Consider the following 25,241-nt stretch of genomic DNA (forward strand, 5'->3'; position numbering starts at 1 on the left):
CAGTGAAACTCCGCAAACAGCCCAGTCACTCAGGGAGACTGGGGCCGGCCGTGGTGATGTCGGGTCAACTCGAAGTTGACGTGACTTCACCGGATCTCAGAGGACATGGAGCCGGGTGGTGGAAGTCTCGTGGTGGGGATGAGCGGACCGCAATAGCACCACTCAGAGGCACAATTGACTAAACAAGATATTTGGAAAAAGCCTTCTCTATGAGGTTTACATCGATGTGTGGCCACTATGCTGTGTAGTGAACCAACCGTTTAAATAAAGGTGGATCAATCTATAAAAAATAGTTTTTGGCAATCTTTGAATCACTGATAGTGATGGACGAATAGTGAACTATTTGGGTTCGGATTATTTACACCGAATCACCGAATACCAAGTCCTATTTCAGTAGTCGTCAAGAATAACAAAGCTAATGCTAATCTAATAGGGAACCTAAGCATTTTTTGGGAAATCTTCAAGAAAAATGCTCGGATTCCCAATTGATTTGCATTAGGCTCATTATTCGTGACAAATACTGGAAGAGTACTAGGTATTCAGTGCAAATAATCCAAACACAAATATTTTACTATTCGCTCATCACTAATCACTGGTGATGAAATTTCTATAATTATTTTGACACTTTTGTTCTAGGTTAGCTGAAGCAAACAGATGATATGATCAAAGTGTGCAATCTATCTTCGTCACACCAGTCGCCCAGTAGGATATCGCCTACACTCAAGATATATTGCACGGTTTGAGTACATCTCATCATCTATTTTGCTACTTTTCTATAGATGCAGAGAACCCCTATAATATATCCTACATTCATATTTCCAATGTCATTACAAGACTGCCCTGATTTAAATGTTCTGACAAAAAGGTCACTGATCTTTATACAGTAATAGAGCGTTGGCTTCGAATTTTCTATCTAATGTGATTTACTAACTTGTCTTAGCCTCAGTGAAATCAAATGCTTAGTTTGTCTTGCCTCTCGGTAATGTATACAGATGTTGGTTTTTAGTAAGATATATGACAGTAAAAATTAAGAAGAGACTAGGGATTTAAAAGAAGTGAGAGGTCATCCATCTCTGTCCCCCGTGGTGCTTCCAACCTACCACCTGCAGGCAGGGACAGAGGTCACGTTACAGGGTTAAAGTTCAGGTCGGGAGGTATTTTGTAAGGGAGCTCAGACAGCAGACACAAGACTTGGATACTTTTCCCATATCGGCTAGTCACTCCTATGACTGGAGATTAATTGCGATGATCCTTTAAAAAGGCTTGAGCCAATACTGACGTCATGATTGTGACTGCAGCAATTACAGCTACTGCAGAATCCTAAGCGATTTTCTTAATACAGTTATATATGAAAAAAAGAAAAAAAAAGTATTGGGACAGCTACGTATTACACGTCCAGGAGCTTTTCTCACGTCCCATTCCACATGTGTAGGATCAATATGGAGGTGGTCTCCGCTTTCCTGCTATAACCTCTTCCACTCTTTTTTTTAAAACTTTTATAAGATTTTGGAGAGTTTCAGTGGGAAGTTTTGCCAATTTTTCCAGAAAAGCATTTTTGAAGTCAGACACTGATGTTTTATGAGAGGTCCTGGCTCGCAGTATACGTTCTAGTTCATCCCAAAGGTGTTTGATGGGTTGAGGACAAAGCTCTTTACGGCTTTGTGTACTGGGGCACAGTTATGGGGAACAGAAAACAGCCTTCTTCAAATTGTTTCCACAAAGTGGAAGCCAGAATTGTCCAAAATATCTTTTGCTGAAGGATTAAGATTTCCCTTCACTTCCAACCCCTGAAAAACAAGACATCCCCCACCAAACTTTACAGACGGTACAATGCAGTTAGGCAGGTTATGTTCTCCTGGCATTCACCAAACTCAGACTTGTCCATCAGATGCCAGCTAGAGAAGTGTGAATCCTCCCTCCACAGAACTCATTGCCATTGCTTCGGATTCCAGTGGCATTGGGCTTTACACCACTCTAACCACTGGCGGACACAGACTGAAAAGGGCCCCTGTGCAAGAACAATATATGAGTGCTTTCCAGACCAAAAACCCCTAAAAATGCACAATTTCACTCACTTTGGAGATAGAAGTGGGCCCTCTTACCTCTTGGGTCCTTGTGTGCCTGCGCCAATGATATGTCTGCTCCTGACTCTATCACTTCGCATTGTGCTTGGTGGTATACGGCTTGTAGCTGATCGGCCATGGAAACAAATGTCATGACGTTTCTGACATAGTTTTTGTGCTGATTTTAATGTCAGTGGAGGTTTTGACTCTGCAGTTATGGAGTCAGCAGAGCAATGGTGACTTTTATGTATCAAACTTCTCAGTGATCAGAGCCCCCGCTCTATATATTACCCATTGTCTCCACTTTTTGGCTGAGTTGCTTCAGTTCATAAACGTTCTCACTTTCCAATAATACCACCCACAGTTGATTTGTGACTTTTTAGGAAGAAAGAATTGTCACAATCTGACTTGTTACACCAGTGATGTCCTATTACAGGGCTGCGCTGCTATCAGTGAGATCTTTAGAACAAGTCATTTTGTCAAAATGTTAGTAAAGGCAGACGGCATGGAAAGAGGGTAGACCTTATACACATGTGGCAAGGGAATTGAACGGAAAACCTGATTTCTATGATTAAGACGTGTGTCTCAATACTTTTGTCCATATAGTGAATAACAATGGTTCTGCTTTGGTATTGATGAAAAAGCTTTATATTGTCATATTTTCTTGCAGTCTATTCAGTATTAGTAGTCTATATTATATACAGTACTAACAAAAAGTTAGGGATATTTGGCTTTTGGTGAAACTTCAGGATGATCCTAGAATGCACATTAATCTTTTCAGGTGAACGTAATGTGACCTTCTCTAAACCTTTGGATGCTCATGTCCTACTGTTCACTGTTTCACTACTTTTTGCACAACTTACTGTTCTCTAACATGGAGCTTAATAGCAAAATTAATAACAGGCGTTTGATCCATAAATCGCCCAATATATTTCGGGGTTCAATTAGAATTAGTATTTCAACAGTCCTCCTCATCATGCTGTTCGTATTTTGATATCATGATATCAAGACGACACCTAACAACTGATCAGCAGTACCTCGCCATTGCGAGGTTTCAAGCAGGATGTTCTCAGATGGAAGTGTCCACTGAGCTTAACGTGTCATAGAGTGTCATCAGCAGGTTGCAACAGAGATACAGAAAGACTGGAAGAGTCACAGAAAGGCATAGAAGTGGACATCCCGTGGATACATCCGACACTGATGAACACTTCATTATGAACAATGCCCTTCACAACCGGATATGGAATGCCACCCAACTGCAGGCACATTAAAGGGAGATGAGAGGCATCCAAGTATCACTTCAAACAATTCTAAACTGTTTACATAAGCGTGGTCTGTGTGCTAGATGTCCTGCAAGTGTACCTGACCACAGCACCAGGCACAGGCGCCATCGCCTTGCTGGACGAGGGACCAGTGGGCCTCAGTGCTGTTTAATTATGAAAGTCAATTCACACTGAGCAAAAATAATGCCCACCAATGATGTTGGAGATGTCAAGGAGAGCGTTATGCATCAGCCACTGTTGTCACCAGATGATTCTTTAGTGGTGGTGGGGGTGATACAGTGTGGGCAGGGGTGTCTAGTCAGTATAGAACTGCTCTACTTGACAAGCCCCTACTACTTAAATAACATGATTAATCCAGTCATTGTGCCTCTGCACAAGCAATACTAATTTCATCTTCATGGACAACAATGCTCCAGCTCATTGAGGTCGCATCAGTAGGGAATGGCTGCTGGAGACTGGGGTACCTCAAAAGGAGTGGCCTATATTTTCTCCTGAATCCCATAGAAAACCTATGGGATCGGCTAAGTCGTTGTGTGGTGGCTTATAATTCTGTAGCCCAGAATCTCAGTGACTTGAAGGCCGCCTTCAGGAAGAGTGGGATTCCATGCCTCTGCAGACAATAACTCCACGTGTCAACAGTATGAGACATCGTTGTCAAGCCGTAATTGATACTCAAGGCCACATGACAAGTTATTGAGACATTTATTGTTTTGAAGGGTAGACCCACCACTGCTGTTGGCTTTTGATTCAATAAATTGTTTGAGGAGAGGACTACTTAAATGTCCTTTTTTCTTGTGAACTTTTTACATTTTACATAAATTTTACCCGAAAGCTAAATTTCCCTATTTTTTTGTGAGTAGTGTATATTGGTACACATAGTTACCTAATTAATTTCATTACAATTCATAGAAAAAGAGTAACAAAAGACAGAGATCTGCACAAGGTTGTGCAGAAACGTGCAAAGTACGTAGATTGTTTAGAGGCATGAAAAATTGATACCTGTGACTCCATATATTCTTATCAATAATCTGTATCATGTTTTTTACAGCTGTACGAAATGACAGAAACAAGAAAAAGAAAGAAGTAAAAGAAGAGGTGGTGGTACCAGACAGCTACGAGATGCCTCCCGAAATGGAAGAACTTATCCAGAAAGTCAGCAAAGCTCATCAGGAAACCTTCCCTTCTCTCTGCCAGCTTGGCAAATACACTACGGTAAGAGATGAAGGAAGATGTGACAGACTGACGTGCCTAAAGGAGCCTGTCACCCGACTGAACAATTACAGCAAAATTTATTTTACTTTGAAGCGGTCTGACATTTCAAAGATATTTTGTAAAAATCTGTCCAAGGACAATGGCTTAAGACAAAACTAGTCCGGCTCTGTTCAAAGCTGACTTCTTCCATCGCTGCTTCTGCTGTTTGCCATGTCTCTCCCTATGAACACACAAGAGAGAGACCTGCCATTCACCTGCAGCAGTGCTGTGAAGAACCGGCCAAGGGAGGAGCCGGACTAGTCTGGTCTTCAGCTATGGTCCGGGACAGATCTTTAAAATATACCTTCTCTGAAATGCCAGAGCGTTTCAGGGGAGTAAAATATACCTGGAGGCAATCGTTCAGCCAGACATGTTCCCTTCAAGGCTCCCGTACCCATAAGATAAAAGTGGTCCAAAATGGTAGATTTTGCCCATTCTCCAATTTCAACCATAAAGAGCGATCAATGGTTATTTCAGGAAAATAATGATTGTTAATTTTGATAGCTGTTTGACCATGAACAATTGTTATCATTCTAATAGCAATCAGGGATATCTTTTTTTTCACCCATTAATATGCACTTGCTGCATAGCGGCCAAAAAATCCAACATAACACAGCTGAAGTGGTGTGAGATGCATTTTATTCCTGATAATTAACAACCCTTTGTCCAATTGACAAGTCATCATTCATCGGCCCATATTTGTCTTATGCATATGGTGACCTTTAGTTATATACTGTATATATACTGTATATCATGAAAATGTTAATCACTAGTCCGCTATTGTGTTAATCCTGGGATGATCATAAAGGATCCCTAAAATTATAATGTATAAAAAAATTAACAAAGTTACTTAATAATTAATGGCTGTAATGGCTGGATTACATGGCTGGAACAGAGCCGAAGGTGTGGATAAATCTGATTGTATTGTGTACCGGGCAAAAATTATTTATTGTACTTTCTTCTTGACAATTTATTAAAGGGAACCTATCAGCCATTTTATGGAGCCCAAACAACAGCCGGCATAGAATACATTGGCTCCCATGTTACGAATAGCTGTTTTCTACTCTGAAATCTTACACTTTAAGAGGAGACGTAGCCTGATAAATGACTCGCAGAGAAGTCTGTTCACCAGGAGCAGTGTACACTGAGCGTCTCCCAATTATTTTTTTCCCACCAGACTGGATTAACTTGTTTTCTGTTTTTTGTAGTTAGGCCTGGTTCACAAGAGTGTATTTCTCAGTCCATATACAGACGGCAATGACCGGACTGACTGCGGATCCACTAACCCGGACTTGCTGCCACATATGTCTGTCTGGCTGTAGGCTCCTCTCATGAGATCCGTGGTCAGTTTATTCGGGTCTGTGTAGTGACCATGAAATACATCTGTATGGACATGGCCTTCAGTTTACTTGTCAGTCAAGCTGAGATAGACCAAAAGGAATTGAAAGGGACCTGCCCAGTGGACTCGCCTCGTGCCTGCACCCATCTTTCCATGCCTTACTATTAAAGGGACTCTATCGGCACAGGATGACTGTTCACACCAAGTACAGGCAATCGTGTATCATAGGCGGTATAATCATTTAAATTCACCTTCCTACCTACTGGTTTTCCCTTAATCTTGCCCTCTCCTCTTCCATGATTGACACCTTACCACCAGCAGGTGATTGAACCCGCCATGATGCAGGAGTGCCTGTAGTTGGTGGGAGCAGTCATCCTGTGCTGATATAGTCCCTTTAACAGTCTATGTTTTATCTCAAATGTTGCAGACTTAATCTTCAGAATAAAAATCGCTTTCTGTAATGTGAGAGTGTTACGGGGGGACCGGCAGATTAGGACCAGGGGTATATATCCCAATCGCCAGTCGGGGCCCACCGTGCTCCAGATGGTAATGGAGCTGCTGGTACCCTGTGGGTTAGGCGGAGACTATAGAGCTGGATGGCTCTGAGATAACTCAGGGAACCGGTCACGTGTGTAGGGACACGTCAGACCGGACGACAACCCAGTTAGCGTTTCGGTGGAGCGGACGCTACTCCGACCACGTGTGTAACAACACGTCAGGCTGGATGGTAACCAGTTAGCGTTGACCGAGAAGACCGCTGCGACAGCGCCCTGTCGGCCACGTGTGTAAGACACGTCAGGCCGAGCAGTCCTCCGATTAGCGTTTCTGGCCACCACTCGACTGGCCACATGTGTAAACGACACGTCAGACCAGGTAGTCACACCAATAGCATTTGACTGGGAAGCCGAGGAGGATAATAGGGTTCACACACCCAATCCAGGAACACCCTGTTAACTTCACAGGGGTTCTGGGGTGCGCTGTCCGTGCGCGTAGAGGGCACAACCGGACAGGTGGTGCAGCAGGTATTCTGTCCGTGTGCGTAGGAGGCACAACTGAACAGGTGACGCAGCAGCCGCAGTCCAGTTAACGCCACTGGACTGCTCTAGCACAACAGGAACGGTAGCAAGGAAGCACGGCGCCTGACCCTCATGTGCTGAGCAACGAATCTTAGCGTGACAGGCACCGTTCGCCTCGCCCTACCTACCGCTTCCAACAAGGCTTATGCCACTAAGAACTCTAAATGAAGACTGCGCACCTCCATGTTGTGTCCAGCCCCTTTTATAACCTGGGTCCGCCCCAAACCCAGGGTGGAACCACCAAGGTCCAATAGCAGAGTGCCATGTCATGAGTGACGTCACATGCGACCTATCCGGAACCGCCACGTCATTGATGACCTCATGGCAGCCACGCCCCAAACACTTCACCAGTCATCGTCTGACGACCAATGGTGAGGTGCCAGATCATAGGGGCGGGCCTCTGCGAGCCAGTCCGGAGTTGCCACGTCATCAGGACACCTGACACCCTCTGCCCTATCAGGACCTGCCACCTCACGGACATGCTCAGTGAGATCCTTACCGGACCTAGCCTCTGATGCACTAAGTGCCTGGGCATGCTCAGTAGCCTGAGCAACAGGCTCAGAAAGCAGATTATCAGTTTGAGCATGCTCAGTAGGCACATCCCAGAACTTAGACACAGCACGAAGTCCAAGTACCTGTGCAAAGAGGCTGTTAGGGTTAATTGTGGGAGCATGCTCAGTAACCTGAACTGAGGACTTAGTCTCAGACATAACACAATCAGGCTGAGCATGCTCACTAGGCAAAACACCGGGCTTAGACTCTGACTGGGGTAAATCAGCGCACGAATGCGCACTAGCCGCCTCTCCACACTTAGACATGGTGGAAGGAGCAGCCAACTGGACGACCCGAGTCACGGCCAAGAATGGCAGCCGGCGCCTGGGCGCAACAGGAACCGCAGCAGGCTGCTTGCGGCTATGGCGACGCCGGTTCGTAACAGAGAGCTTGTGTAAATTTCATGATGTTGGTGGTTTGAGCAGCATGAAACCGCTGACAGGTTCCCCTTAAAGGGGATTTCCACTTTCAAAAAAGTGGTCCCCAATGTAAAAAAACATACACACATAGTGTTTACCCTTTCCTGATCCAGCTTGCCCATCCCTTCCTGTTGTGTTTTAGCGCCAGCAATGACATCAGGACTACAACGCACACCACCGCTGCTACTGTTGAGTTTGTTGGCCATATTGGGCCACTGCCCTCTCCACCCATTATCCTAAAGTCACTACAAGCTGCACAAATACATTGCAACCTTATGACTGTATTCTTCCAGAAAACGATTTAATCAATCGGAGCTATGGTCTTCTATTTTGGGTGCTCTGTTTTGTTAACACTTTTATGTTTGTTCGGTTTTTTTTTTGCAGAATTCCAGCGCTGACCAAAGAGTGCAACTAGATCTTGGCCTATGGGATAAATTCAGTGAACTTGCCACCAAATGCATCATCAAGATAGTGGAGTTTGCCAAACGCTTGCCTGGTTTCACCACCTTGACCATTGCCGACCAAATAACCTTGTTGAAAGCCGCTTGCCTTGACATCCTGGTGAGTACTGCTCTTAAAATATGACATACTTATTATACTGCTGCCATTCTACAAAAATAGTTTGAAGTTTCCATTGCTGTAGTGACAGCTTAACCAGCATTGCTTATCGCACAATATATCACTTCCTGCCCAAGCGTTCACACCACGGACGCTCACCACAAGGCATCAAACGCATGGCATGGCACAGATACAGATATTGTCACAGTACTGCTCTCAGTCATTGTCCCGGCTGTGAGTTCTTTTACCAGACCTTTGCTTTTAGGGCTGAATATATAATTGCTGAATCGGCGTGAGAAAGACTTACAAGTCTATAGATTCTAGAAATCCGTGACTCATGTCCATACAAAAACAGTTACGCATCTAGTTTATTGTTGGAGCCGTTCATGGTATAATTTTCCTTGAAGATCCACAGCTTTTATGTGTGAGATGTAATCACTGAGCAAACATTACACGGGCCTATGTGACAATACCAAAATTCTGGGAATTTCCGAGCTTCTTAAAGTAAAGAACATACTGAGCCTTTAAAATAATTCTATATATCTACCCCCAACATGTCTCTATTCAAAACCTTCCCTTACTGATATATCCTTACTGCTTATTTGTCCTGTTACAAGCATAACCAAATAACTATTTTTTTTTTCTCTCAATTGTTGCAGATGCTGCGAATTTGCACACGTTACACCCCTGAACAAGACACCATGACTTTTTCAGATGGTTTGACCTTGAACCGGACTCAGATGCACAATGCCGGTTTTGGTCCCCTAACAGACTTGGTTTTTGCCTTTGCTGGGCAGTTGCTCCCGTTGGAAATGGATGACACCGAAACAGGACTCTTGAGCGCCATCTGCCTAATCTGTGGAGGTATTACAAACATTCGGGTTTTGGGTTTTTTTAAGTGTAAAAATGTCACAACTTTTCACTACTGTCTTAGGCCCCCTTCACACGTCCGTGAAAAACACGCACGTGTGTTACGGGCCGTTTTTCGGGTCCGTGTCCCGTTTTTGTGTCCGTTTTTATGGTCCGTGTGGCACCTGTGTGAATTGCGTATGCTAGCCGTGTTTGTGTGCAGAACGTCCGTGTGTGCGTGTGGAATAAACGTGTATGTGAACGTGTAATGTCCGTGTGTAATGTCCGTGTGTGTGATGCACAATGTCGTTTATAAATGTCGGCTGACAGCAGACAGAGTTGCGCGATGAGAATGAACTCGGGTGAACTTCACCCGACTTCATCCTCATACCGCGGCTCTGTCTGTGTCGAGTACTGATTAGCGGTCACCTGTGAAGGATTCACCGGTGACCGCTAATCCCCCGATTGACTGAAGTGTCCCCCCCTCTCTCATACTCACCGATCCCCGATCACCGGCGCTGCACGGCATTCACACGGCTGCGGCGGCTTTTACTATTTTGAAAAAGCCGGCCGCTCATTAAACAATCTCCTATTCCCTGCTTTCCCCGCCCACCGGCGCCTATGATTGGTTACAGTGAGACACGCCCCCACGCTGAGTGACAGGTGTCACACTGCACCCAATCACAGCAGCCGGTGGGCGTGTCTATACTGTGCAGTAAAATAAATAAATAAATAATTAAAAAAAAAACGGCGTGCGGTTCCCCCCAATTTTAATGCCAGCCAGATAAAGCCATACGGCTGAAGGCTGGTATTCTCAGGATGGGGAGCTCCACGTTATGGGGAGCCCCCCACCCTAACAATATCAGTCAGCAGCCGCCCAGAATTGCCGCATACATTATATGCGACAGTTCTGGGGCTGTACCCGGCTCTTCCCGATTTGCCCTGGTGCCGTTGGCAAATCGGGGTAATAAGGAGTTATTGGCAGCCCATAGCTGCCAATAAGTCCTAGATTAATCATGTCAGGCGTCTATGAGACACCCTCCATGATTAATCTGTAAGTTACAGTAAAAAAACACACACACCTGAAAAAATCCTTTATTTGAAATAAAAAACACACACAAATTCCCTCATTACCAATTTATTAACCCCGACAAACCCTCCATGTCCGGCGTACTCCACGGACCTCCAGCGTCGCGTCCAGCTCTGCTGCATGCAGGTGACAGGAGCCGCAGAAGACACAGCCGCTCCGGTCACCTCCACACAGCAAATGAGGTGAGTAGCGCGATCAGCTGCTGTCAGTCAGGTAACTCGCGGCCACCGCTGGATCCAGCGGTGGCCGCGGGTAACCTCAGTGACAGCAGCTGATCGCGCTACTCATCTCATTTGCTGTGTGGAGGTGACCGGAGCGGCTGTGTCTTCTGCGGCTCCTGTCACCTGCATGCAGCAGAGCTGGACGCGACGCTGGAGGTCCGTGGAGTACGCCGGACATGGAGGGTTTGTCGGGGTTAATAAATTGGTAATGAGGGAATGTGTTTGTGTTTTTTATTTCAAATAAAGGATTTTTTCGGGTGTGTGTGTTTTTTTACTGTAACTTACAGATTAATCATGGAAGGTGTCTCATAGACGCCTGACATGATTAATCTAGGACTTATTGGCAGCTATGGGCTGCCAATAACTCCTTATTACCCCGATTTGCCAACGGCACCAGGGCAAATCGGGAAGAGCCGGGTACAGTCCCAGAACTGTCGCATCTAATGTATGCGGCAATTCTGGGCGGCTGCTGACTGATATTGTTAGGCTGGGGGGCTCCCCATAACGTGGAGCTCCCCATCCTGAGAATACCAGCCTTCAGCCGTATGGCTTTATCTGGCTGGCATTAAAATTGGGGGGAACCGCACGCCGTTTTTTTTTTAATTATTTATTTATTTATTTTACTGCACAGTATAGACACGCCCACCGGCTGCTGTGATTGGGTGCAGTGTGACACCTGTCACTCAGCGTGGGGCGTGTCTCACTGTAACCAATCATAGGCGCCGGTGGGCGGGGAAAGCAGGGAATACGAGATTGTTTAATGGGCGGCCGGCTTTTTCAAAATAGTAAAAGCCGCCGCAGCAGTGTGAACGCCGTGCAGCGCTGCGCCGGAGATCGGGGAACGGTAAGTATGAGAGATGGGGGGAAACTGACCGACAGACTGTGAGAGAGGGACAGACAGACAGAGAGACCGACAGACGGACTCAGGGAGATTGACCGACATACACAGAAATAGAAAGAATAGCCGACATCACTAGAAATAAAAACACCAAACGGACACGGACTATAGGTATATGCATACGTGTTTACTAACATGTGTGCACATACCCATAGACTTTCATTGTGTCCACGTGTGCGTGCTCCGTGCAGATAACGGACATGCATCCGTGCCAAACGCAAACACATACGGATCACGGACACGCACACACGGACATAATGAAATAACGGACGTGTGACCACAATCATAGATTAACATTGGTGCACGTTTGGCCGTGTCTCCGGTATATACGGAAACGGACCAAACACGCACGTGTATCACGGACGTGTGAAGGGGGCCTTAAATTGAGCCAACTTAAAAGTAGACCGGACAGGCAGGAAAAGTGTTGTGGCACACTGGAGAATCTTCCTAGACAAGTTAGAAAATGTGCACACGATGTCTTCCAGACTCTGGCATCATTTTTTAACCAAGCAGAAGACCCTTAAGGAAAACGCTGTGTTTTCTTCTTCATATTTGCGTCATTTTTGCTGCCTTTTTGTTTTTTTTCCCTGTAATTTTCATATATACGGTAGTGGCACTTCCAAGTGGAAGTCTCCTAACAAATGTTCAGGTCTTCTTTTAGCGACTTCATGACTATTGATGCTTGAAGCGGTTAAAAGAAGTGACGAAACATGGAACATATGCACAGCAAATCATTTTGGCATTGCTGTAAATCTTTTTATTCTTTTTGGCATTTTCTTAGCGCTTTTTCAGGTGCTTGTTTCAGAATTTTGCCTGGAGAAGACTGCATGCGCACATACCATTTAACAATTCCCTCTTCCTTGTGCCACCTGTTGGCTTACTTTACACCAATATTTTGCTCCAACATTTTGGTGCAGTTTAGCACACTTAAGGCTATGTGTCCACGTTGCTTTTTACTTGCTTTTTTTGCTGCTTTTTCAACTGCAGCGTTTAATGCCAAAATGGATGTGTTCTGCTTTTCAAGCAAAGTCTATGGGAATTTGGGTTTCTTGTCCGCACTATGCAGTTCAAACTGCAGCCTTTTTGTGGCAGAAATTTGGGCAAAAACTCTGCTTTGCAGTGCAAAACCTAAATGGCAAAAACACTTGACATGTCAATTGTTTTTGCCATTTGAGTTTTGAACAGCAAAGCAGAGTTTTTGCCCAAATTTCTGCCACAAAAAGGCTGCAGTTTGAACTGCATAGTGGGCACAAGAAACCCAAATTCCCATAGACTTTGCTTGAAAAGCAGAACACATCCATTTTGGCATTAAACGCTGCAGTTGAAAAAGCAGCAAAAAGCAGGTAAAAAGCAACGTGGACACATAGCTTAAAGAGGTTGTCCAGTTGTCCAGGATAGGTTGGCCTATCCTTAGGTCATCAATGTCTGATTGGCCGGGGTTCGACACCCAGCATACCCACCGATCAGCTGTTGTCGGAGTCGGCAGGATTTGGCCGGAAATGCTCAGTTCCAGAGCTACCTCATCATTCAGATCAATTAGAGGGGAATGTGATATACCCAACTACGGCCGCAATCAGAAGATGGGGCAGCTCCGGAACTGAGCATTTCCAGCCACCTGCTTCTGCTGGCAGCGGCACCGAGAACAGCTGATAGGCAGGGGTGCCAGGTGTCAGACTCTGGACGATCAGACATTGATGACCTATCGTAAGCATAGGCCATTGATGTTAAAATAGTGGACAACCTCTTTAAGACTCCAATATACCACATTCCCTTTTCTCAATATTTTGAACCTGTCTAGTGAACTATTGAAAGTTTCTTAAAGAAATTGGGTACATGACATTTACACCAGTTTTTGGCCAAAGGTTTAAAGGTCCCCATACACATTAGATACAAATTTTTAAAACCCACTAATTTCTTAGGGATTGGCTGACTATCTTATGTGTATGGTGGCCTCCCAAACCTTCACTGACAGAAGATGTCTGTATGGTCAGGCCTTTTAATTGTCAATGACCAATACTTTTGTTTCGTATTGGGTATAAAGGCCGCTTTACACGCTGCGATTTATCTGACGATCTCTTAAACGATGTGACACGCCCAGATCGTTGTTACGTTTCGCCGAGATCGCACATAGGTCGTTTATTAGCGGTCACACGCAACAATCTCAAAAACGAACAACATTCAAACGACCGCCTTAGTCAAACAATATATTCAGCGATATATTGTTTGACTAAGGCGGTCGTTTGAATGTTGTTCGTCGTTGGCAGGGTGTCAAACGTACCAATATGTCTACTGCGATCCAAACGACAGACAATATTTTGAAACTGAATGAGGTGTCAACGATTTAAAACCTATTTACGATCGTTCGGAGTCGCTCATAGGTGTCACACGCAACGACGTCGCTAACGATGCCGGATATGCGTCACGGAAACCGTGACCCCGACGACATATTGTCAGATAAATTGTAGCGTGTAACGCCGGCTTAAGTCTCTGCCAGAGAAGTCTGTCAGTTGAGTGTTCCCGTGAATGGGGGGTTGGTGGTGAGAGGGTCACCTGAACGATCAGTTATGTAAGGTATAAAGCTACATCTATAGGCTGAAATGCCGCCTCTCCACCAGGCTGTGACTGTTCTGCAGCACAGAAGATGCCCTGTGGCTTGGGTTATTGACATGCTTATTAGGCTATATAGCATATTAATGTATCCACTTATCATGCTAAATAACCGAGCCAATATGCTAATCATGCTTTCAAAAGGGACAGAAACTAGTAGGGATACTTTGCATAATGATATTCCAAGGCTATGATATTAATGCTTGCTCATACATTGTTTATTATAGATCGGATGGACTTGGAAGAGCCAGAAAAGGTAGAAAAGCTCCAGGAGCCATTGCTGGAAGCGCTTAAATTTTACGCTCGAAGACGAAGACCCAACAAGCCATACATGTTCCCTCGCATGCTTATGAAGATCACAGATTTGAGAGGAATCAGCACCAAAGGTAATAAAATAATATCCTTAAATTACCATCTACTATTTATAACCATTTTAATGCGGCAGACGACACAGGCACACGCCATATAGTTATTCCATAGGAGTCTATTGTTATAATAATTGCCTTTTTTAGTAAAAATAAAGATTCCCCAACATTTCTTATAACTGTGTATTGTACCACTCCTCTATTATTCCTCGTAGAAATAGACATGACATCTGATTGTTAGGAGTGTGGGGCTGGGGGAGTCCCTACACATTCAGTCACTGTCCAATCAGTGCTGCCTTTGTCAGATTATGTTTGGATACTCCTCTTGGATGAGTGGGAATGGCAACACCCAGTTGTCAATTTATTCATAAATTTCTATATGGAAGAACAGGAGCAGCACAATGTACACTTTTTAGAAATGAGGCGTAAGAATTGTTTTTTGATGGAGATTTAGGGCCGCTTTACACGCTGCGACATCGCTAGCATTTGCTGGCGATGTCGAGCGTGATAGTATCCGCCCCCGTCGTACGGCTGATATGTGGTGATTGCTGCGAACATTATCGCTACGGCAGCGTCACACGCACATACCTTGTCAGCGACGTCGCTGTGACCGACGAACAATCCCTCCCTCAAGGGGGAGGTGCGTTCGGCATCATAGCGACGTCACTGAGGCGTCACACAGCGGCCGACCAATAGCAGAGGAGGGGCGGATATGAGCGGGACGTAACATCCCGTCCACCTCCTTCCTTCCTCATTGCCGGTGGACGCAGGTAAGGAGATGTTCGTCGCTCCCACGGTGTAACACGTAGCGATGTGTGATGCCGCAGGAACAACGAACAACATCGTACCTGCAGCAGCAACGATATTAAAGAAAGGAGCGACGTGTTAACGAGCAACGATTTTTCACGTTTTTGTACTCGTTGATCGTCGCTCCTTGATGTCACACGCTGCGATGTCACACGCTGCGATGTCGGTAACGGCGCCGGATGTGCGTCACTAACGACGTGACCCCGACGATATATTGTTACCGATATCGCAGCGTGTAAAGCACCCTTTAGGCTATGCTCACAGGTTGATGACAATCTTTGTTTGCGGACTTGGTTACAAATCCGCAAGTAAATCCTTAATGAAATCTGTAAGTCACACATGGATTTCTTTGCAGATTTTTTCCTTCTCCATTAAGGCTAAGTTCACACATCCTGTGTTTTGCATCAGTCACAATCCGTAGCCTTGAGGAATTACGGAATCCTGCAAAATATTTTGCAGGAATCCAGTATTTCCCCATAGACTTCTATTAGTGACGGATTGCGACTGATGACCCTGCGTTGCATCCGCTGCGTCGCGGTCCGTCGTTTTTGACTGACCGCCGAGCGGGGAGCAACGCAGAATGTAACGTTTTTCGGGCCGTCAAAATTAACGCGCCGCGCAGGAATCCGTCGCCATCCGTCAAGCTTGTAATGCATGTCTATGGTGCTGGATTCCGTCGTAATCCGTCTTACAACGGAATCCAGCGCAGGATTCCGTCATGCTCTACTGAGCATGCCCAGCATGCTTGGCACGCCCACTGGGCTGTCCCAAACACAGACGGATCATGACTGATCCGTCAAAAAACGGACGCACAGCGGATGTAACGGACGCAACTGATCCGTTTTTTCACAGGATTCCTGTGAAAGGAATCCTGTGAAAAACACATCAGTTGCATCAGTTGACATCTTGAAAATGACTGATCCGTTGCTGACGGACCTGACGGATTGAAAACACAGGATGTGTGAACTTAGCCTAACAAAGAATTATCTGCAGTGATGAGCATGCAACAGACTGAAATCTGCACCATACATTCACTTTTATGAGGATTTTTGTCCTCAGCGCGTGATTGGGATTTTGATAAACCTATTTACTTGTATTGTAAATTACTGCGGATTTGCGATGAAGAATCTGCACTTCAGACGCCTAACAAATCTGCGACATATGAACTTGGCCGAAGAGTATTTACTGAAAGGAAAGATGGCCAATCCTCTTTAAAGGTCTGGTTCATTACTTAGTTTTTCAAGCCACATTGATATAACGTTGAGAAACGAGGCTTTTATCAAATACCTTGTGTTGGTAATAGTACCTGTGAGCGGAGCTATTGCAGTCCGCTTATCCCCGTGACATGACTTCTGATGTCCGATAATGTCACATCAACTTCTAGTTGACCTGACATCACCGAGGCGGCCCCAGTCTCTGTAAATGACTGGGCTGTGGGCGGCGTTTCACTGCTTGTCACAGCCCAGCATCACAGCCCAGCATCACTCCTGCTTGCGGCGCTCTGCAGTGAAGGAGAGCGCGCATGAGATGCTGGGCTGTGATGTTGGACTGTGATGAGCGGTGAAATGCCGCCCACAGCCCAGTCACTCAGGATGACTGGGGCCGACCACAGTGATGTCAAATCAACTGGAAGGTGACATGACATCACCAAACATCAGAGGTCACGGAGCCCGGGGGTCATGTAACGGGAATGAGTGGACCGCAATTGCGTCGTTCACATGCACTATTGCCAACACAAGGTATTTGAGAGAAGCATTGCTTCTCAATGTTATATCAATGTGGCCAGTAATGCTAAGTAGTGAACCAGCCCTTTAAGTGTGTTAGGGTGTAAAAGAGACTATGATGACAAAGTACAATTATTACCTAATATAAATGTTTAATTCTCCTTACTACAGGTGCTGAGCGGGCAATTACGTTGAAAATGGAGATCCCAGGACCTATGCCTCCATTGATCCGTGAAATGCTGGAGAATCCAGAGGCCTTTGAGGATGGTGCGGAAACCCCTAAACCCAGTGAACCTCCTTCCAGTGAAAGCAGCGAGGGCAGCCCTACAGAGGAAGATAGCAGTGGTTCCAAGACTCCTTAGCCAACCAGCACATAAAGGGAAGAATGTTCTTCCTCTTGGACTTCTCCAAAGAGCCGCAGTGGCTTCACCCCCTGATATATGAGGCATTCTGGGGTCAGCCATAAGCAGGGCTATAAGCCTTGTCTAGTGCTCAATTCTGCTCTTATTTACTGATGCAAAAAAGCCTTATTCTCTGAGAGGACTGGAATGGGACTTCATAACCAGCAATACAATACCCAGGGGGAACGTCATAGAAATAACTTAAAATATGGGCACAGCAATGTAACCCCCATAATAAGCAATATGTGCAGGAGCCTTTGATGCTCCAACATGAACTGGATTATTTTAAGGAGCCCTCTCCACTCAGTATTTTGCCAAAGATTTTGATGACCAATTATCCTCTGCTAAAGAGAGACAGGACGCTCGGCTGAAGAGCTCAGCGGTGTCAGCACAATACCTTTCCTTGAAGTGTCAGAAGCACATTGGTCTGCGTGTGTACATATGCATATACATATATATACAAGCACACATATTTACATATATGTATGTGCGTCATTAAATATATTTGCTATTGCAATGTTTTTATGCTTTTATTTTTTTCATCGGCTAAACGAGGTCATATGACTACAAATAAAGCCTGTTATACTTTACAATGACATCGCTGGTGTTTACTGATGTGTAACTTTAATTTCAATGTATGTGGGACTTATCGGGGCATCACTATAGTGGAGACTGGTTTTGCAATTGCTCCTGGGTAGAGATGAGCAAACCGAGGTTCGGTGTTTATTCCTAACACAGCCTTCACAAAAGAATAGAGTTTGGATTCGGAGTTCGGGTGCTTTACGTATGATCACCACTCATGTGAGCATCGCTGTGCTCAGGTACGCTTGGTGCACGGCTTACAGTGTTTGATCGGCCCACACTAGGGGTAACAACAGCGTAATCGGATATAGTGTGCACCAAACAAAAAAAAATCTCACCCACTTGCTCACCAAGTAGTGATCTGTTTATGGCTAGCGGAGATCTGAGCTGCCCAATTAGTGATTTCCACTGAGGTTCAGGTCAAGTCTGGGTCCCAATCCGAACTTCATCTAAAGTCCGGTTGACCCCTCTGATCCAAACTTCCATGGATCCATTCATGTCTACTCCTGGGCCCTGGAGCATAGAGAGACCCAAACCGTCATTTTAGAAGACCAGATCTACAGTTCTACTAACGAATAATTGTGGGCCTACTTGGAGGTTTCATGTTCTTGCCATATGTGAAATGAAACAGCTGAAAATAGACGTATACATTTTGGCAGAGAAGTTCCAATATTGTGGAGATGCATCTTGCAATATTTAGGGTATACGCGCATGCAGCAGATTTGTTGCATACATTTCTGAAAACTTCTTGCAAAAATTCACTAACATCCTGCCAAAAAAGACATTCAGTCTCAGTTTCAGTTGCAAATTTGCCATGTGTGACTATAGTTTTAGCCACAATGTGACTGACTGTGGGTCTCCTCACCCAAACTCCACCACCTGATATCATATTTGGTTATGAGGCTGTTGATCTCAAGTCAGGAGGCCCACAGCCGGTCTGCACTCTGGAGTCCGTACTCGAACCGTGAGTGTCAGAATTGGTAAACCGCCTTATTAGTAATAGTATGGTTGTAGTTCTGATCTGGAATATTTCACAGTTATCCAGTTATAAGAATTTCCATGTTAAAAAAATATTATTTTAGTTTATTCTTTTATTGTTGGGTTTGTGATTTATGGAATTTTACCATTTTATTTTCTTATGCTATCGCAGTGTGCATAGGGGCTGATTCGTAATTGAATTTGCACCTTTTTTGGAGTGAGTTTCAGGGGGGTTCCCACCATATTTATTATTTCGTCTTGCACCTTTTTTTACTCTTTTTGCCATTTTTCTTTTTTTGTGTGGAACATGGGTGTTTTTAGTCAAGTCCAAATGTTGTTGCCTAATGGAAGACTAATCTGCAACATTTTAAAATATCATGTGACTTTTAACTCTAAAAAGGCACAAAACAAGTAAAAGAGACAAAAAAGCATGTATGAATTTGTGCAAAATTTATCAAATATCATGTAACATTTTAATCAATTTGACCCACTGGGGCAAAAATAAAGACAATTTTCGTTCAGATGGAATCACACACCCTGTTTCTGATGTAGTTTTTGGAGCCAATACAGCAGGAAGGTAAAGTGGAAAGGGCAGATACAGGAACATCACAAGTTGGCATATTGCAGCATTTGTGTGTGCTGATGTTGTGATGTCAACTCTGTGGCAAGTTATGGAGGTTTGCAGGACTTTTAGATTGATGGCCTAACCTTAAGGGGGCTTTACACGATAGCAAAATCGGTACCAATATCGCTATCGTGCGTACCCGCCTCCATCGTTCGTGCGACACGGGCATATCGCTGCCCGTCGCGCACAAAATCGCGCACCCCCGTTACACGGCTTACCTGCCTTGCGACATCGCTCTGGCCAGCGATCCGCCTCCTTTCTAAGGGGGCGGGTCGCGCAGCATCACAGCGACGTCACACGGCAGGCGTCCAATAGAAGCGGAGGGATGGAGATGAGCGGGACGTAACATCCCGCCCACCTTCTTCCTTCCGCATTGCCGGTGAAGGCAGGTAAGGAGATGTTCCTCACTCCTGTGGTGTCACACACAGCGATGTGTGCTGCCGCAGGAACGACAAACAACATCGCTAATGAGAGGTAAACGATTTTTTGTTTTAGGACGACCTATCCGCGGCAAAAGATTTTGGCCGCTTTTGCGATCGTTTTAGATCGCACATAAGTGTCACACGCTGCGATACCGTTAATGACGCCGGATGTGCGTCACTAACGACGTGACCCTGGCTATGAAACATTAACGATATCGTAGCGTGTAAAGCCTCCTTTAGAATTGGTCATTAGTATCTGATACAACTACTGGTACCCCCACCGATCAGCTATTCCCGATGCTTGAGGCAGATGGATGTTCAGATTTGCGATTCGAACAGCAGAGCTCCGTCAACCGAATAATGGTGCGGCACATCTGGATACTGCAGATCCATTCCTTATTCAAATCAGTAAAGGGCTGATATGTAGTACCCAGCCGCGGCCACTATGCAGTTGACAGAGCCATGCTGTGTAGCTCTACAACTCAGCATATCCGGCCAGCACCAGGAACAGCTGATCAGCAAGGGTACCTGGAGTCACACTCACACCGATCAGCTATTGATGGCTTATCCTAAAGGGGGCTTTACACGCTACGATATCGCTAGCGATATCGCTAGCGAGCGTACCCTCCCCCATCGTTTGTGCGCCAAATCGCTGCCCGTGGCGCACAATATCGCTAACAGCCGTCACACATACTTACCTGCCTAGCGACGTCACTGTGGGCGGCGAACAACCTCTTCGTTAAGGGTGAGGTTTGTGCGCCGTCACAGCGACGTCACACAGCGGCCAACCAATAGATGCGGAGGGGCGGAGAACAGCTGCATTATCGACACGCCCACCTTGGTGCCGGAGGACACAGGTAAGCTGTTGTTCGTCATTCCCGGGGTGTCACACTTAGTGATGTGTGCTGCCTCAGGAACGACGAACAACCTACGTCCACAGATTCTGTTGCTTCCCATAGACTTGTATGGACGACGCATTGCGACTGATGGTCCTGAGTTGCATCCGCCGGCTGACACTGCGTTGCATCCGCCGGGCGGAAGGAATGCAGCATGTAGCGTTTTTCTGCGCTTGGCGGAGCGTAAAAAAAACGCAATGTGCTGGATTCCGTCAGCGTCCGTCATTTTTATAATGGAAACCTATGGTGGTGGAATCCGTCGAAATCCATCATTTGACGGATTCCTGTGACGGATTCGTTTTTACGCGACTGCGCATGCTCAGTTGAGTAATTGTTGAAAAAAAAGCTACAACGGATTCCATTGTTTTGCAGCATCCGTCGCATCAGTTGTGCCACTATATGCAACACATCCGTTACATCCGTCACATAACGCAATGCGACGGATGCCGCACAACGCAAGTGTGAAACTAGCCGAAGACATCGTTTTTATTTTCTGTGTATGAGATCATTTCGCTGGATCCAGTTTTCATCCATTAAGGTCTTTGTGTTCATTTTTACCATCACTGTTGTATCATTTTTTTCTCATGCAAAAAAAAAATAGACTGCACTCGGATATGGAAGTTTTTTTACAGACTCGTTAATTTGAATCGGTCAGCTTAATGCACGACTCGGAACAAAAATTACATGTCTCCATTTTTGCTTGTTTTTTTTTTTTTGTGGATACTTAGGCTACAAGAAAAACATAAGCATGTAAATAACCCGAAATCTGTCACAGATGAATCGTGTAAGCAAAAGACAAATGTCTGAATGAGGCTTTAAACTGCCATGCACTGGCACACCCTGATAGACCTATATTGCCCACCTTGGACCATTAAGTAGTGTTTACTTTTAGGGAACCAACCAGCAGGATTTTCATATATAAGTTAAAGCCAGTGCTGTACTGGCACTAGGATGCAGAATGTAAGTATACCATTTGTTCAGAGATTGGATGTTTTATTTCAGAAATATGTGCAAGTAAAGTTCCAGAGATGCACTTCTATTTGATTGACAGGTGCAACAGTAAGGGAATATGTGGGTTGGGTCTTGCTATCTCTTTCCACCCTTGTCTGCCTGCGCTAGAATTAGTGTCTATGATGGCGACAGGGGGAGGAAGGCTAAGAGGCAGACAGGGGCGAGAATTGGTAGCAAGAGTCGATCCACATATTCCCTTCCTGTTGCACCTGTCAATCAAATAGCAGGGCATTCCTCTAACTTTACTTGCACATATTTCGGAAATAAAACATGCATTCTCTGAACAAAAGCCATGCTTACATTCAGCATTCTAGCGCCAACATAGCACTGGCTTTACTTTATATATGAAAATCCTGCTGGTTGGTTTTCTCTAAAGGTTCAGATGGTGTTTACTTATTATAACATGTTTGTATTGATACCATTGTTATTCGTTCATAGCAATCAAATTTTTCAGCTTTGCCATAATGATTTGAAGTGGTTCAATTCATCTGAAAACAGTTATTCCTAATGCAGTGTTGCAACAGTATTTGTCTGAAGATGGTAATGGGTAACTTTATCTAGAGAAAGCTGTAAATGGCACCAATGTGATGTCGGTAGGACTATTCAATCCATATCTTAATCTTGTATCTGATAGTACATACTAAGCACATAGCCTTTTTGGGGATATCACTCCAATAAAAAAGTCACACCTTTAAGGGTGCTTTACATGCTGCGACATCGCTAACGATATATCGCCGGGGTCACGGTGTTTGTGACGCACATCCAGCGTAATTAGCGACATCGCAGCGTGTGACAGCTAGGAGCGACAATCAACGATCACAAAAACGGCAAAAATTGTTGATCATGTCGCTCCTTTTCATAATATCAGTGATTGTGCATGCCGCTGGTTGTTTGTCATTCCTGCGGCATCACACATCGCTATGTGTGACACCGCAGGAACGACGAACATCTCCTTACCTGCGTCCACCGCCAATGAGGAAGGTGGGCGGCATGTTCCAGCCACTCGTCTCCGCCCCTCCTCTTCTATTGGACGGCCGTTTTGACGTCTCTGTGACGCCGAACGCACCTCCCCCTTGAAGGAGGGATTGTTTGGCAGCAACAGCGACGTTGCAGAACAGGTATGTGCGTGTGACGCTGCAGTAGCGATAATGTTCGCTACAGCAGCGATCACCACATATCACACCTACGACGGGGGCGGGTGCTATCGCTCGCGGCATCACTAGCGATGTCGCAGCGTGTAAAGCACCCTTTAGTGTTCTAATTGCTGCCTCTGTTCTGCGGAAGCTGAAAATAAAACAAATATGCTAATTAAGGTGCTCAGTGTACCCTTCGTTTGACCAAGAGGCTCAGTGCACTGCTCATCCACTGGTTTTGCTTATCCTGGCTTCTCTCACTGGTGATTAATAGTGCTGGCTTACCTGAGCGCTCTCTGCAGACAGTAAATGCTCCATGCAAATCAGCGTTGTCACTCTCCAGTAAGGGAGGTGAGGACATGTAAAACCAGTGGGTGGACTGGTACTATCAGCGTACTCGTAAAAGACCTTGACATGTTGCGAATTTGAAACATGCACCGCAGATCGGTTTATGCTGCATAAACAAAAAACTCAGTGGCCGGAGATTTCTATAAATTCTGAAACTGTAAAGCGGGCTTTACATGCTACGACATCGCTAGCAATTACTAGCGATATCGAGCGTGTAAGCACCCGCCCCCGTCTTGCATGCGATTTTGTGTGATCGCTGCCGCAGCGAACATTATCGCTACGGCAGCGTCACACGCACTTACCTGGTCGGCGGCGTCGCTGTGACTGCCGAACAATCCCTCCTTCAAGGGGGAGGGATGTTCGGCATCACAGCAACGTCACCGCGACGTCACTAAGCGGCCGGCCAATCAAAGCGGAGGGGAGGAGATGAGCGGGACGTAACATCCCGCCCACCTCCTTCCTTCCGCATTGCGGCCGGCGGCAGGTAAGGAGATGTTCCTCGCTGCTGCGGTGTCACACACAGCGATGTGTGCTGCCGCAGGAGCGACGAACAACATCGATAATCAACCATTACCGATTTTGGTTTTGGGACGACCTCTCCATGGTGAACGATTTTCACCATTTTTGAGGTCGCTTAAGGTCGCTGGTAAGTGTCACACGCTGCGATATCGTTAATGACGCCGGATGTGCGTCACTAACGACGTGACCCCAAAGATAAAACATTAACGATATCGTAGCGTGTAAAGCCCCCTTTAGACGCTGAGTTTTTGTGCATCAGAAATACACAGTGTCAAATACCAAAATTCATTCCAAAATATACATTAATAGGCAAATCAGAAGAACTTAAGGATGCTCTTTAATTAAAGGGCTGCCCACTGCAAGGACAACCCCAATTCATTCCCCGTGTTTACACCCATTAAAATAAAGCTTATACCTTCTGTGCTGCCGCGGTTCCAGTGGTGTCAGCCGTTTTTTTCCTGGGGCTCACATGTGGTTGTTAAGGCACGGGAGCCCCACGTCCAATCACTGCCGGTTTTACTGTCCCTCCGGACTGTGAGAGCTGCGTCTGCCGCTCACTTTCTTATAAATACTTATACAGCTCTGGCAAAAATGAAGAGACCACTCCAAAATGTCAGTTTTTCAGATTTTTCTCTTTATAGGTATATTTTTGAGTGAAATATAAATTATTCCTTTATTCTATAAACTACTGACAACGTCTCCGAATTTCCAAGCAATACATTTTATATTTATTTTCTGAAAATGAGAAATGGTCAAAATAACAGAACAATGCATTGCTTTCAGACCTCAAATAATGCAAAGAAACAAGTTCATAATAATTTAGAAACAACAATACTAATAATGTGTTACCTCTGGAAGAGTTCAGAAATCAATATTTTGTGGAATAACCTTGATTTGTAATCACAGCTTTCATGCATCTTGGCATGATTTCCACCAGTCTTTCACACTGCTTTTGGGTGTCCTTATGCCACTCCTGGTGCAAAAATGTATGCAGTTCTTCTTTGCTGATGGCTTGTGACTATCCATCTTCCTCTTGATTATATTCCAGAGGTTTTTTGTGGGGTTCAGGTCTGGAGATTTGGCTGGCCATGACAGGGTTTTGATGTATTGGTCCTTCATCCACACATTGATTCACCTAGCTGTGTGGCATGACGCATTGTCCTGCTGGAAAAAAAAACTGCTCAGGCTTGGGAAGCATTGCCTGAGCAGAAGGAAGCAACTGTT

General features: G+C 45.2%; 1 protein-coding gene across 1 annotated transcript in view; it reads left to right on the top strand.

Moving 5' to 3' along the window:
- The window catches only part of RARG (retinoic acid receptor gamma), a 315,309-nt gene extending 297,213 nt beyond the window's left edge, over window positions 1-18,096 (top strand). The window contains exons 5-9 of the mRNA XM_075337219.1: window positions 4,395-4,558; window positions 8,368-8,544; window positions 9,201-9,405; window positions 14,434-14,592; window positions 17,274-18,096. Coding sequence (XP_075193334.1) covers window positions 4,395-4,558; window positions 8,368-8,544; window positions 9,201-9,405; window positions 14,434-14,592; window positions 17,274-17,464 — 896 coding nt within the window. The 3' untranslated portion in view covers window positions 17,465-18,096. The remainder of the gene's footprint in view (window positions 1-4,394; window positions 4,559-8,367; window positions 8,545-9,200; window positions 9,406-14,433; window positions 14,593-17,273) is intronic.
- The last annotated feature ends 7,145 nt before the right edge of the window (window positions 18,097-25,241 follow it).

The sequence above is a fragment of the Anomaloglossus baeobatrachus genome, chromosome 2 (assembly GCF_048569485.1).
Source record: "Anomaloglossus baeobatrachus isolate aAnoBae1 chromosome 2, aAnoBae1.hap1, whole genome shotgun sequence".
NCBI lineage: Eukaryota > Metazoa > Chordata > Amphibia > Anura > Aromobatidae > Anomaloglossus > Anomaloglossus baeobatrachus.